Source organism: Lolium rigidum, chromosome 3 (genome assembly GCF_022539505.1).
Source record: "Lolium rigidum isolate FL_2022 chromosome 3, APGP_CSIRO_Lrig_0.1, whole genome shotgun sequence".
Taxonomy (NCBI): Eukaryota; Viridiplantae; Streptophyta; class Magnoliopsida; order Poales; family Poaceae; genus Lolium; species Lolium rigidum.
In genome coordinates, this window is record NC_061510.1 from 117,609,708 (window position 1) to 117,624,974 (window position 15,267).

Below are 15,267 nucleotides of genomic sequence, written 5' to 3' on the forward strand. Positions count from 1 at the left end.
TAGCGTGTTTAATCCCTTTTCTTTTTGCATGTTTCTAATTTAATCGGGAAAACCTAAAACCCGAACCCGAAATTTCTCGGTCTTCGGTGTTTTCAATAGAATTTTGTGTGACAATTATTTTGATGGAATTTCATTCGCCATGCAGTTTAAAAAATTAATTAAAAAATTCCAGATAATGAATCAGTAATATTGAATAACGCGTAGCCACCGCATACTCATCTCATCTGCTGGTTGATGGCCGGCACTTAATTTGGGCGCCATATACTCCACTGCTGACAACAATAGTAAAATCATAGAGAGTAGTTTTCAGCAATGGTGACTTAGCGCGAACATCTTTTTGACAAAGAACCATTGGTCTTCTTGCCGCTAATTCATCATGTTCATAAGTCAGAGTATGTTTTCATACCATGAGCATTTCTCATATGTATACATATGTTTTCATTGCAAAAATAAACTAGTTAAAAAGGCTATTCAAAATTTTGCAATGAAGAGGCCTAAAGTGCCATCAAACATGCAAATTTTGTTTCAACACCCGAACATAATGTATCTTCGTGCAAAATGAATTTAGCAAAATAGTGGCTATCTAGGTGGATAGCCACCCACCCTTATCTAGCCATTAGATTAGCTCTATAGAGCATCTCAGCCACACACTAATTTAACAGAGGCAGATGACTTAACAGGGATTGATGGAGAGAAATATATTTTGACAAAAACTCCACGGTGCCATCCACATTCCAGTATCTCCACACCTTCGGAAAATGTTTTTTATTGGAATGATGGGGGAAATGGATGTTGTTTACTAGAACAGTGGGGGAAATGTCTTTTATTGGAATGATGGAAAAATGCTTGCTTGTTTACGGGGATCGTTGGGAAAAATGTTGTTTTTTATTGAAACAGTGGGGGAGATATTTTTTTATCGGAACGGTGAGGAAAATGTCTTTTCATCGGAATAGTGGAAAAAAAATGGTTGTTTGTTTACTGTGACGGTTGGGGTATGCATTTTTTTATCGGGACGACGGGGAAAAATGCTTGTTGTTTACGAAACTATACATGGGTAGCTACCACCCCGGAATCGAATGAAGTTATACAATGTATGTCTACATATTTAAATCTTCTTTGGAAGTATGAACCAATTTAAATTGCTTCACTGTCATGCCAAATTGATTGATCAACATCAAAGATTGTGTGCATAAGAAGAGGACAAGTTGCCCTCTCACAGATAGATGAAGCAGATCTATAATATCTAAATAGGAGCAACTCACTAAGTTGAATTCTCTCAACATGCAAGATGTCCACCTCATCAATCATCTTTAGAGAGAATGCAAAACTAACAGTTTGGCTAACATGGAGATGAGTTTTGGCATTCAATTGAACTCCAGTGTGCTTATTCCTATCCACTGTACGCGTATAAAAAGATTACCCAACTTTCACGGAATGACTGAAATATATTTACCCTTTCAAGACAAAGCAATGAACTAAACTTTCTCTAACAAAAACAGTTCTTGAGAATTTATTTGCAAGAACAATAATAGATTCTAGTTTTCTGATTTGGAAAATGAAAGAACTTCAAAATATGACATGCCTAAGATTTATTGACTCGACACCATATGCAAGATGCAAAAACTAATACCAGCTTGCTTCACTTTGATATCAAACAAGACCTATTAAGTAAGCTATATCTAATTCGATTCAGAAAACCATGAACAGACTTTCAAATGCGAAATCACCAAAAAAAAGAAGAGAAGGTGGTTGAGAAACACTTAGCTAGAATCCAAACCTTGACCCCAATTACATACACATATATATGATAAGAAAGAGCATTATTTGGGATTTTTCCATGTATTTGTGCAATTATGTGACAGTACAAAAGCATTGGTGAACATAATTTCTCAATGGAAAAAAAGAAGAGGAGGGATTAACAAACGTAGATAGCGACATGACATCTTGGGCGTGTAAGATTGGCGTTTTTATTAATTTGGCTTGCCTTGAAATAAAGAGAGGTTTATTTGTTTGTTAAAACACAAGATACTAATGTTTAGGAGCTGCGATTTGTGATACAAAGGCAAGTTTTTTTTTTTTTTGGCACTCTTACTCTTTGTGTATCTATATAAGGACAAAGTACCATGATTTTACAAAGAAATCAGAGTGGCGCAGCGGAAGCGTGGTGGGCCCATAACCCACAGGTCCCAGGATCGAAACCTTGCTCTGATACTTTTTTTTTTGTCCTTTTTAAACATTTTATCTCCAAATTATGCTTGGTATTTTTACCGTTCTTTGAGGAAATAAACGGTAGGCCATAAGCTGTACCGACCAATTGGTGACATTTTGGGTTTCACGTGACAACATTAGTACTTCATTACGCTGCAACTTATGATGATAAATCAAAGTTCTCGACAGTCCAAAGAAACAAAATACATGGGAAAATATGGAGGTTTCGGTCTGAACGACTGAACTCTATTTCGTCCACGTAATTGCACGGTGTTCACCAGAGAAACAAAGATATATCATCTATTTCGTCCAAGTAACAGCACCGCATATGGAGGTTTCGGTCTGAACGACTGAACTCTATTTCGTCCACGTAATTGCACGGTGTTCACCAGAGAAACAAAGATATATCATCTATTTCGTCCAAGTAACAGCACCGCATTCAGACTCCCGGGATACATGGGGTATGTGGAAAAATACAGTAGAAAGGATGTTTCAGTCTGAGCCCACGGTAACATTTATTTCATCCAAGTAATTGCACGGTGTTCACAAGAGAAATCAGATACATGGGGAAGTACAGTACGATGCAAGCCTCAGCCTGAACTCACGGTATCATCTCGCTCAAGTAACTGCTCGGTGGTCAGACTTCAGGATCTAGATGCCGCTTAGGACTGAGAGGAGCTCATGTCCCAGAACCCGATCTCCAGCTCGAGTACACGAAGGAAGGCCTCTTCAGCACTCTTGGCAGCATCAGATGTCGCATTTGCCAAGCAGCGATCAGCGATTCGCTGCAGAGACTGGCAGTACTGCTTGAACTCAGGGCTGCCCCATCTCTGGCAGGTCCCCAGGAGCTCCAAGGGCGTCTTATGACCTTCTTCTATACAGAAAGCAAAGCTATCCTGGTACACGGTTTCAATTATCCAAAAGGTAGTTATGGCAACAGTGTAGCTGATCTCTGGATCATTGAAGCTCTGAAGAAACCTGGAAATAACAGTAATACCATAGTCACAATCTTTTACCTATCTAAGGCTGTACAATTGTGTGAGTATCTGATAGATATCAACCTGCAGTACTCCGTATTAGAAGTGAGGGGAGAAATACCGGCCAGATCAACACTCCATTTAGCAGCTTCCTTCTTGAACCAGGAGAGCTCATCACTAAGAGAAGCCAAACCACCTAGGATTATTTCCATGTCCGAGCTGTCTGATTGCTTGCAACACTTGAGTAGTACACTAGCCAGAAATGCAACAAATTCTCGCACAAACATGTAGTCCTGACCCTGAAATATGGCACATAAACAATATAAAATCCATCACGAGCAATAACAACAAGAGTAAAAATAACCACCGCGAAATTGATCTTTAGAAAACCGACAAGAATCTACATTGGTGAAGTATATGATGTCTGAATCTAACTTGCAACAATCAAGCAAATAGTACCAAGTATCAATGCAAAACACTACCCTATTGCATTCGTGGCTAAGCAGCCTTCTAATAATAGACAATAAAACGAAATCTGTAGTTTCTTTTTTAAATATCCTCCATGAAGTACTGTTCCTCCACTGTGCATCAAATAAGTACATGAATATGTAGTACAATTAACAAAAAAGCATCACATTGCGTAAACATAATGTATTTCATATTGTCAGAATGCACATTGGGAGTTTCATTTTCATAAACAGGTTTATATTGTTTCTGCATCAAGAGTGAACCAAATGTCTATATGCCCTTGATTGTGGAATCATAACAGGGAACTTCACAGCCTTGACTGCCTAGTAACTGATACCTGCCAAAGAGAGGTCCAACGTTCTTCAGTTACCCAAATCAATATTACACTGCAGTCTACTGATGAGCGAGCAAGATATTCTGCCGAAAGGGAATTCAGTTTGCTGACTTTTTTAAACTTAAGGCCTAAGCCCCGCTTTAAATTAATAAAGCCTCACATGGCAGAATCCAAACCCCACATTTTTTTTCGAAATGGGGAGATGACCCCGGCCACTGCATCGGTTGATGCACACAGCCTTTTATTAACAAACCAATATTCAAGAGTTACAAATCATGGATCAACGAGGGTCGATACAAAAATCAACCATCTGAAAATAAGATCCAAACCCCACATACAGCTCAACTCAGTTTGCTGACTATATAATCCTCGTCAGAACGAACCCTGCAGGCCTGCAACCTGGCAAGAGTCCCAGCACACCTTAGGGGCTTAGGGCATATCCTCACTGCACACTTTCAGTTCCCATTTCCCATTCTAATGAAAAATCTATGCGTCGGCCTGAATAAGAAGTCCTAGTCCTCCTACTATGTTGATTTGCAGCAGCAATCACCCAAATATACCCAAATCATGCACACATGCTGTATCGATCAGACGATTTGGTAGCCTTATTATGTCTCCTCACACAATCTTTTCTTTCTCAGTACACAGAAGCACCTCAAGTAGTCTAGTTCATTCAAGCCGCGGGATCCGAATCAAGATCCACCGGTAGTGTAAGAGCTAAGAACCCACACAAATTCTAGTAAAGGTTAGTGAAATAAGTTAAAGTACAGCAACCGAGCAAGCAAATCAAGCTGTCCGTATATCAAGTGGTAAGCAAGCTGCGCAAGAGATTGGGGGTGAGAGCCTGAGAGGAGAAAAGCCGAGAAGGTACTGACGAGCCAGCGTTTGAAGGCGGCCAGGTCGACGGTGCCGTCGCGGATGGAGACGGTGAAGGGGTGCCGCGTGGCCCGCTCGTACATCCCGCCGTGCGTCGCCATCCAGGCCGCCGTCGTGCCCTTGTCGGCCCCGCCGATGTCCATGGCTGCCGTCTGAATTTGCGATTAGCTAAGCGGTCGCCTGTTGAGTGTTGACGATAGTAACATGGGAAAATTTGCTACAGGACATCGTTATTTTGTGGCGTTTGCCAAAACACACCGCCAGATTATGTCTTTGCCAGGTACCATTACAATTTTGTGGCACATTTGCCAGAACACACCACCTAGCTTAAAACGGAAAGTTTTGCCCTTTGTCTTCAAAACCAATCATCATAGTCAAAAGTGCAAAATTTTCCATTTTTAGCCAGGTAGTGTGTTCTGGCAAATATGACACATAATTGTAATGGTACCTAGCAAAGACACAATTGAGTGGTGTGTTTTGGCAAACGCCACAAAATAACGATGTCCTGTAGCAAATTTTCCCTAGTAACATTTACAAAATTGCGCTCTTGTCCCTCGAAAGGGGGCTATTTGAGCGCGTGGTGTTGCAGTCCTCATTTTGTCCAGTTTATGGGATCATGCTGGCACCCTTTTTTGTTCAATTGAAGAATAGACATGATAAATCAAAATATCCAAGAGATTGAAGTGGGTAAATACATTTTAAATATAATGGAAATAAATCTTTACAAGAAATGGTATAAAATTGTAAAATCTAACAACTAACTTCAAATCACATGGAAATCTTGGAATGAAAGAAACTAGACAAGAGATGAGTGGAAAGTTTAAGCCTCGAGAAACAGTGGGTTACATTAGGTACTTGGTCAAGCACAAAGTAGTTAAACTCCATTGGGGTACCCAGAAAAACAAAGTAGTTTAACTTAAGACAACACTTAAACTTTAATTATTTTTGAAACAAGAAAGATTGTGCTAGTTTTATAGATAGTTTTAGGTCTCATATGTGATGTCAATAACCCCTAAGAATAATGTGTGCTGCAAAACATTAAATGCTTTGTACAAAGTACATATTAAGGCAAGTCATGATTTTGTAGGCGACCACCACAAAAGCCCTCACCTTCGCCGGATGATTCCGTCGATCTCCCTCTTGTCCAAAAAAACCGTTCGAGCGATTTGGAGACAGCGGATCTTTGTGCTCACGAGAAGTCTTGATCTTGTTTTTAGATTTTAATTTCATCGTGTTGAGGTGCAACGTTGTGTAATAAGTACCTACAGCTCTATCCCGATGTGGTGACGTTGGTTCTAATATAGATGTCAGCGGTGTGATGGGTATTTGATGTCGGGCTGTGGAGTAGAGTTGTCAACCATATTGCTTTTGTCTTGATTTTTCACCAACATTAATAGTCTTATTAACAAGTTCCCCTAGCAGCGGCAACATGGAGTTTAATCTCCTCGTTCGACCTTCCTCTTCTTCTCTAGATGGTTGTTCCTTGCTTCAGATCATTGTCATCGTTGCCGTCTTCCCGCCAAATCCGATGACTTCCCTGCCATAGTAACAACAACTCCATGGGTACATCATTGCAAAAAAAAGTTAGAGCATCAAGCTAGGCTCATGAAGCTTCGTCTGCTTGTGCAAGTCGGAGACGACGGTGAATTTCCCTTGTGCATATTTATATTTTTTGACAGTGGTATTTTTGTAATGTTCGGACTTAGGTTAATATATGGCTTATATCCTTTGTCAAATGAAATAAAAATTGTCCAAGTTAATTCTAGAAAATGATCTAAATCTATTATTGATCAAACAAATACACCCATTCACATAAACTATAACAAACATTTACAATAACGACAATCACATTAGACACCATCCTAACCCCACAACCAATATTGGACCAAAGCATCAAGCGGATGTCTGTCATATCAAGAATCATTGATCCGCAGAACTGGAACTACCACATTCTCCCCCGTGTATGTCCAGACAACCACAACATGATGTGGATAATGTCGTTGGACTTTCATTCTGTATTCCTTCATTTGCATAAACAAGTATAAATTTAATCAAAAGTCAATGATGTCTATGTTTGACAATGTTTTTAGGAAAAAATATGAAAATACACAATAAGAAATAAATATGAATAGATATAATACCTAGTATGTCTTCATATTTATCATATATTCGGTCAAATTTAGCAAGGTTTGACCCCTGACCAAACTTATATGCCTTGGTCTGTGAAACGGAGGTAGTATTACTCCCTCCATTCACAATTACTTCGCGTTCTAGATTTACTCAAAATTAAAATTTATAAAGGTTGATTAAAAATAGAAGAAAAAATATCAAAATTTATAACATCAAATTTTTAATACTGTACAATAAGTTTTATATTGCAGATGTTAATATTTTTTCTTAATATTTGATCAAATTTTATAAAATTTGACTTTGACTAAATGCAAAACCACATCTGAAGAACTGGTATGGACTTGCTGTGAGCCTGGGAGCACACTGAAGAAGCCCCCATGCGCGCAGTTGGTCGGCCCTAATGTCCAGGCGACAGGAAGCTTCATTTGTACTAGTGTAGACGATTCAGGCCACCAAACGTAACACCGCGACGCACGACGGCGCGAGCTCATTGCCGCCGTCGGGAGCTCGCCATCTCCGGCGCGGAATGCGGTGCTCGGGTGTTCCCGCGGGCGAGGAGGGAGGAGCGGGAGTCCTCTGCAGAGCGCTATTGACTTCGCATTGGGCGGGTCAGCCGGAGCAGGGGCCCACAAAGGAGCGGCATCAACGGCGACGGCCGGCAAGCTAGGGGATGAGTGGAGGTCGATGCTGGGCTCCGCCGGATTGCTGGAGCGCGGCGGCGGTAGGCCACCGACGGAGGAAGAACCCGCGCAGTCGCCGGCGGCGGCGGCGGCGGAGGGAGGAGAAGAGACGTCCCGCCCCGCCGTCCTCCGCCTCGCGTGGGCCCCACCGGACGACAGCTGTGCCCCGTATCGCGGGCCCGGGGCGGCACGCGAGCCGCGCGTGTGTGGCTCCTGAGCCGTCGGATCGTTCCCAGCTGGCACGGACGGAGATCCAACGGCGCGGGATGTGCTCTGTCGGGCGGGCCCGGGTCGGCACGCCAGGCGCGCACGGCCGCGGCTGGACCGTCAGATCGTCCCCAGCTGGCACGGGCAGCGATCCAACGGCCAGGCCGGGCTGGAGCGAGCGAAAGGAAAGGCGAGACGAACGAAGACGGCGTCGCCTGTGTCTGCTTTATTTGCATGCACCCCTGCTCTGCTCTGGGCTCTCTGCTCCGCTCTGCAGGAACACAACCGCTTTTGATTCTCCGGAGCAGCAGCGCAAGGAAAGGTGAGAGCCGATCACGCCGCATTCCCTACTCCTCTCCTCCCCTCTCTCGTTTTGTCCGCATTCCCCCAAACCCCAAACCACGCGACGCCAGCGGCTGGTAAGCTTCCGCCTCCCTCTCTTCTCGCTTCCTCGCCGCCGTGCGGCGGCGCTTCTCCGTTCCTTCTCGCCGCGGTTTGAGCGCTGCTGGGTAGGCGGGGGCCGTGCTTGACTGCTTGTTCGTGGGACACCCCTTTTTTTTTGGGTTCGATTCTGCGTACGCCTCCTCTGATCCTCTCCGTATCTCGCGCTTCGTGCGCTGCGTCGCGCGCGTCGGTTTCCGTCGCTTGCTGCTGCTGCTTTTGGTTTTGAGGTCGGTGGCCTCTTCGCGGTGGGTTTTCCCTGGGGATGAGGACGAGCCGACGAGGGTGCTACAGAACACCGAGACGAAACATGGTGGCCTCTGTTCTCGCCTCGTCGGTCCTGCCTCGTCTGCTGAACCCCGAGACCTTATTTTTTGGGGGGTTCGATTTTGCCTGCGTATCTTGTGTTCCCTGCGCTGCGTCGCGTCGGTTGTTGCCGCTTGCTGCTGTTTTAGATTTCGATGAAGTCGGTAGCGTGTTCATGGTGATTTTACTCGGAGGAGGAGGAGGGTGCTGTAGACCACCGAGACGCGATGGTTTCTCTGCTCACCTTCGTCCTTCCTGTCTCGTTTCCTGAAGCGCGAGACCCTTTTTTGGTTCGATTTTTTGCCTGCGCCTCCTTGATCCTGTCCCGTACCTCCTGCTTCCTGCGTTGCGTTGCGTTGCGTCGCGTCGCGTCGTTTTTTGTTGCTTGCTGCTGTTTCCGATTTTGAAGTCGGTAGCGACTTCACGGTGATTTTCCTTGGGAGGAGGAGGATGCTGAAGAGCACCGAGCCGCAGTGGCGGCCTCTGTTTCACCCTCGTCCATCCCGCCTCGTTTATTTTGGTTACTGCTGCTGCGGTTTCTGCTTGGATCCCCAGATCCTTCTCTGCTCGATTTAACTCGCATCTGCCTCTCCTGTCTCTTCCGCTGCGTCAGGTTTTGTTGTTGCGGCAGTTTACTGAAGTTGGTGACATGATCCTTGAAGGTGATTGCCTTGGAGGAGCACGAGGATGCTAGAGAGCACCGATACCCAATGGTGGTCTCTCTTCACCTCGTCGATCCTGTCTCGTTTTTCTATGCTTACTGCTGCGTTTGTTTTTGCGTTCCGTGACATCTTGGTTGGTGGCGATTTATTTGGAGAGGAGGAGGCTATAGGAGCACCGGAAATCCATGGTTGATCTCAGTCCGCCTCTCTTCTGCATCTCATGCTTCTCTTCTGCTAGCCCCTGCTTGTCCATTTTGCGGTTCATGGTGGTTCCATTGTTCGAGGAGGAGTCTAACAAAACGAGCACCCCAAACACGACGGTTTCCATATCCTCTTCTCGAGGGAAACTTGAACAGTCTTCTCTGGATATTTCCATCGTTTTTATTCTTCTCCAAACTGGAGCACTCTGAGTCCTGGTCTAGTATGGTGTCCAGAAATTACTCTTTCTGTCATTAATTAATCGGAAATGGAGCCACTTAACTGTTTTTTCAACCTTGTTTCTTATCAAGTTTGCTGTGCGCTCTGCAATGTAGTGTCAGTACATTCAGTTTACATGTTTGTCAGATTTTGCTGATAAGGAAATCTAAGCCATTGTTTTCATACTGGTATCTTTCAGGAAAGCAAACCCTGCAATGGCTGGTCAGTACATCAAGACTTCTACTAGGGGTGAGAATGCCAGAATTGAGTATGCCACATCATGTATGCAAGGACCTCGCGATGAAATGCAAGATTATGTGAGTAACGTATATTATTACGTCGATCAAGGATAGTTTTTACGTATGTATATAATTTGTTTTGCTTGCTCATTCAGTACTTTGTGAAATACTGAATTTGACCCCTACACTTCTTATTTCCAGTACACAGCTCTCCTAGATCTAGATGGTTCGCGTTCCACATCATTCTTTGGTGTTTTTGATGGCCATGGAGGTTTGATCTTTCTCTGATACTGTTCCAAGATATTCTAAACACTTCAGCTGTTAGCATAACTGACCATCGCATGCATTGATTACAGGAAGTCTTTCATTAAAATCTGCTAGAGTTCATTCCTATCCAAATGTGTATGTCATATGTGAATCTGTCTAGTGCATTATATCCGTGCATGCTTTGTACATTTACTACTTGTCGTGATTTTCATCTGCCGGTATTCTGTACGGTCATGATTGTTCAATGCTGGTACAGTTCAACATACGTGATCAAGTTATACAGTCGGGTCTGTGCTGGGATGCCATAAGGACAAAATGGATTATGCTAAAGTATATATTCAGAGGGGCCAAAATTTTGTGTGATCATTTTCTTCTTTTTTGGGGGGATTGGTTTTTGTTACCAATACATTCAGTATCTGTAGTGCATGCTCTGTTTCCAGTGATACAAACGTATTGAAGTGATATTTCAGCTAGTATGTTGGTCTTCACATTGCTTCAACATATGAAATTGTACAGGAATATGTGACTGATTCCGTCTTTGTTTTCTGTTATAACTATATTTTATGTTTCAGGACATAGGGTGGCATTGTATTGTTCGAGGAAATTTCATACTGAGCTTGTCAAAGTTCCAGACTATCAAAACAACAACCTGCATACCGCATTGGAGAATGTGTGCTTCAGGTTTTTACTAATAGATAATTAAATCACGTACTCTACATTTTTTGCTATATAAGTATGGAAAGTCACATGTGAGCACGTTTGAAGGTGCAAACATTATCGGCACAGGGATGAAGTTTTTAAAACTTATGAATTTAGCTATAGCATGTGAACCCTGTGAATTTTTTTTTAAAATATGACCACCTGTGAACTACACAAGAAAACAAGCAATAAGTGCCTGTACAGATATCATGTGCGTGGACACATGTTCACATAATCTGCACTCAGATGTGTGCACTTCTTATTCAATATTGAAAGGTGAAAGGGCCAGTGTTATAGCGTTGGAGAGAGTGTCAATGTTATACTCATTCCTTCCATAATTGCAATTGCAACATAAGTTTACTTCTTGTTGCATGTACAGATACGGAATGTGTAATTCTTTAATGCTTAATTGTTGCAGAATTGATCAGGCGTTGAAAAGGTCAGATGAATGGAAGAGGCCTGATTCTCCTCCTGCTCCTGCTCCTGGTAATGGAAGTTTCCGAAGCCGTCTCCAGACTAGTCTTTGTTCCTGTTTCGGCAAGGTGATATATCAAGTCCTGAATATTATTTAAGCATTTATCTGCCGAAGAAGTTAGTAAATAATTTATCTCTGGGATGCTGCTGCATATTATTACGTGTAAAAAGGAATCGGAAGAGATCAATGGGTGTGATAAGGAGGATCTATTGTACTTTTCCGAGATGTGCTTGAAGGTTGCACCGATATGATAAATTATAACCCCAATTTGTGCTCCCTACTTCCGTTGAATGCCTGGTTTACTGAATTGGAAGCCACATGTTCCTTATGTTCTCATTGCACCTTGGTTGTTAGCGTACTGCCAAAATCGAGGTACTTATTTGAAAAACAAGTATTTTCCCTTGTTTGAGTTGATCACTTGTTTCTTACATTGGGTTGCATCTTTTGTGAATGGCACATAGAAAATATTCTTCCCTGGTGGATTGCTTCTATTGTGAAGGGCACACAAAATATTCTTCCTTGGTGGCACTGGTTGATTGTTTCTTCATATGCTGTTTTTCCATATGATTTCAGTTTGGATTCTTTTTTCTGCAGAATTATGAAGGGCCCCAACTCGAAGGAAGCACAGCATGCGTGGCTCTCATTCGAGGCAACCAGATAATTGTTGGAAATGTTGGTGATTCCCGTTGTGTACTCTCAAGGAATGGTCAGGTACAGTGACTATTTTCTTTTCAAGTTTCTCGGTGGGGCATCCTCTTTTGTCATAATGATTGTGTTCAAGTGGAGCCTGACAATTCTTATATCCATTTTATTGGAAGGCAATTGATTTATCCACCGATCACAAGCCAAATGAACCAGGTGAAAGAGCCAGAATTGAAGCTGCAGGAGGATCAGTAGTCCGGAGGCAAGTCCTTGTATATGATGCATCAGGACGAAGGAGGGTTGAACCAGGCCCATATTGCGTCGATGGAATAATAGCCGTATCCAGAGCGCTTGGTATGTAGTATTATTTGATATCTTATTTTTGTGTGGATATTTTTTGTTTCTTGGACCCAATCAATTTATTGTTTGATACACATTTTCACTACTTACATTTCAGGTGATTTTCAGTTCAAGAAGAACAATAGATTGAAGTTGATATGTAATCCTGACATTCACACTGTGAGTTTGTAACTATGTTGTGTGAGCCCAGTTTTAGTTTGTTTCCGATGGGCGTGGTCTGATGGAAATGGCCATTTATTTCTATAGGAGAACATAACTGATGATATTGATTTTCTTCTCATAGCAAGCGATGGTATCTGGTAAGTCCTGAGCTAAAAATAACACAAGAAGATGTTTATTTATGACTTGCTTCTAAGTGCAATACTTCATCCAGATCTAAGCCACTCCAATTACTATTATCTGTCATGCTTGTTTCATCTTAGGCATAGTATTTATAGCTGGAGGGTTTATACATCTTACGCATAGTACATAGTATTAAATTCGATGGTTACGTATCAGGTTGATTTGCTATTTGGAAATGTCAGCTTGGTATGTTTGATAACTCTACTTTACAACCTTAGTGCTTCATGAGACATTTCTGGCAATAGGAATAGATTTCCTCTTCACGTGGAAGAATGCTAAAGCTAGCAAGAGAGTAAGGCAAACTTACCAGTGCCTGCTATTGATAGATCCAGACACTAGTACCCATAGAGACATATTCTTTGTTCTCCTGTTTCATACTTTTATGATTTCGTTGATATATTTACCGTGACAAAATTACACACCTCTTGTTTTCTTCTTCTCCAGGGATGTCAAGACAAGTGAGGAGGTGGTTACTTATGTAAACGAGCGCTTGCAAACCGTGAGTCTTATTTCCTCAATTATTTTCTGCTTGTCATCCTATTAATAGTAATATCTAAAAGCCCATCTGCTGACACGTTTGGTACAGTAATAATTATACGGTGCAGTGTACATGGTTTGCACTTGCTGATAGATTGTTCCTGTTGACTTGACATATTATGTGATCAAACGCAGAGGACAGATCCGCATGTCATCTGTGAGGGACTTCTTGACTGGTGCAGGGATTCGAGGGACAATTCGACCGTGATACTGGTTCAGTTCAAGAACGGCAACAACCCCACTGCCAATGCCAGTTGTTCCGGAGACTCCTGCCCCCGGCCCCAGGCAAAAATCACAGATCCTAGCAGCAGCATTGGTGCACCCAAGGTTGACACCAAAGCTGAAATCAAGGCCGCGGAGGAATAGCTGCGCAGACAGAGTTTTGAATTTTGATCGAGAAGAGAAAGGTGATCCTGAGCTGGAAGGTTTTACAGTGCTATTTTTGCTCTCTGTCGGAGACAGAATCCTTGTGTTGCCAATCTACGGTGTAGGATGATATGATACCACTCAGACTAGCTCAACAGTTGCTCTTACTTTGGTAGCGCTTCCTGGTGTAGGATGATATGATACACGCGCTCTGGTTTCTTGTGCTTCTGATCTTGGATGCTGAGGATGCTTAATGGGGTAGTATTTCTACGGATGATTGCTGCTTTTATATTTTGCGGGGATGCTTACTGCCTTCATCATTAATTCGACAATTCTATGCTCTGCAATGTTATGCTCTGTTTTTTTTTTTGTTATGCTCTGTTTTTTTTTTAATGTCTGGTATGTATTTCGGATGAAGACATTAGACCATTCGCAAAGGAAATAGACAGTACAATCATGACGTTTACGTGTCAGTGTTTCGAATGGCCCTTGACTTGTATCCCAATTAGCTTTAGGTGCGGTCAAAGACGAGACTGCCAGCAGCCTGCGTCGCAAGTTGTTTGTCCAAGGAAGGAATTCAGCGACAAGCAACTTTGCACACCGCACACGTCAGTTTTGGTCCTGGTAGCAACTTTTTTAGGGATGCTTTTTTTTTGAGGGATGCTAGTTTGTTTGCCCTTCAGACTAAAAGGGGTCTTGGTGTATGTCATTTCTTGTGAAAGGGGTCTTAATTGGGTTTTTTTTTTCTCTCTCGGTAACAGTTTCTCTTTTTTGTGGCTAGGATCATAGTAGCTAGTGGTGTTCTTCTAGGGGTTGTGTTTGGATACTCGCATTGTTTTTTTCCCCTGTTTTGGCTTTTGGCCTGGTGACTGCTGTACAAGGAAAAACGCAAACTGGACCTATTTTTGCACTACGATTGGTGGCCATCAAAACATGTTTCTGCACTTTCGACGCAACGTTTGTTTGCCCGCATTACTGCACAAACTCGGCTATAGAGGAAAGCTCTTGTTTAGTTATGTGCGAATCTAGGATATGGTTATCTTGTTTGAATATGGTAATCTTACCATCACCAAAGTAGCCGTTGCAAAAGCACACATGACAGACATAATAATTTGCACTTAAGACTAATAAGAGCATATGCACTTAGCAGGTTAAAGGCCTATCTAACAATCAGAGGTTTACAACAACATCCCCTAATCAAAAGCTGACATGTTCCTGGGGCATGCAAGTCCTAGAACATCAGGGTCAAACATGTGATCGAAAGCCATTATAGAGGTCTTAGTATCATCAGTTCACCACACTTGACTACTACTAAGTACATACAACATTCAGACAAACAGATACATGAAACATGATTGGCCGCCGCCTAGCCGTGATGAGGGCAGGTATATATCCTGGTGGTGGAGCCGTCCAACTTGTAGATTGTCATCTTCAGGCCAAATGTCTAGATCTTTAAATCCACGGTTTCTTTGTATTGGAGATCGTAGCGGTGGATGATCTCCCACCAGTTACTCCCCAACACCCTCTGGCCGCCATGGTAGGTCACCTGAACCCACTTGTCGCAGAAGCGGCAAGCTGACACAACGATGCTGCAAGACAGTGGGATATTGATCCAGTCCTTGAGGCCCTGGAAC

At 42.8% G+C, this 15,267-nt stretch overlaps 2 protein-coding genes across 2 annotated transcripts; one reads left to right on the forward strand and one right to left on the reverse strand.

Moving 5' to 3' along the window:
- Window positions 1-2,706: 2,706 nt before the first annotated feature.
- Window positions 2,707-5,021, reverse strand: LOC124698079 (bifunctional TENA2 protein-like). Its single transcript, XM_047230601.1, has 3 exons — window positions 4,863-5,021; window positions 3,270-3,484; window positions 2,707-3,186 (listed from the first exon to the last, which is right to left on the reverse strand). Exons 1-3 carry the CDS (start codon window positions 5,004-5,006, stop codon window positions 2,871-2,873), a joined length of 675 nt encoding a protein of 224 aa, XP_047086557.1. The 5' UTR covers window positions 5,007-5,021; the 3' UTR covers window positions 2,707-2,870.
- Window positions 5,022-7,677: 2,656 nt separating this feature from the next.
- On the forward strand, window positions 7,678-13,926 carry LOC124695409 (probable protein phosphatase 2C 21). Its single transcript, XM_047228264.1, has 11 exons — window positions 7,678-7,834; window positions 9,878-10,023; window positions 10,147-10,216; window positions 10,785-10,893; window positions 11,330-11,453; window positions 11,981-12,097; window positions 12,205-12,382; window positions 12,486-12,547; window positions 12,635-12,687; window positions 13,175-13,229; window positions 13,403-13,926. The coding sequence occupies exons 1-11, from the start codon at window positions 7,678-7,680 to the stop codon at window positions 13,631-13,633; spliced, it is 1,302 nt and encodes a 433-aa protein (XP_047084220.1). The 3' UTR covers window positions 13,634-13,926.
- The last annotated feature ends 1,341 nt before the right edge of the window (window positions 13,927-15,267 follow it).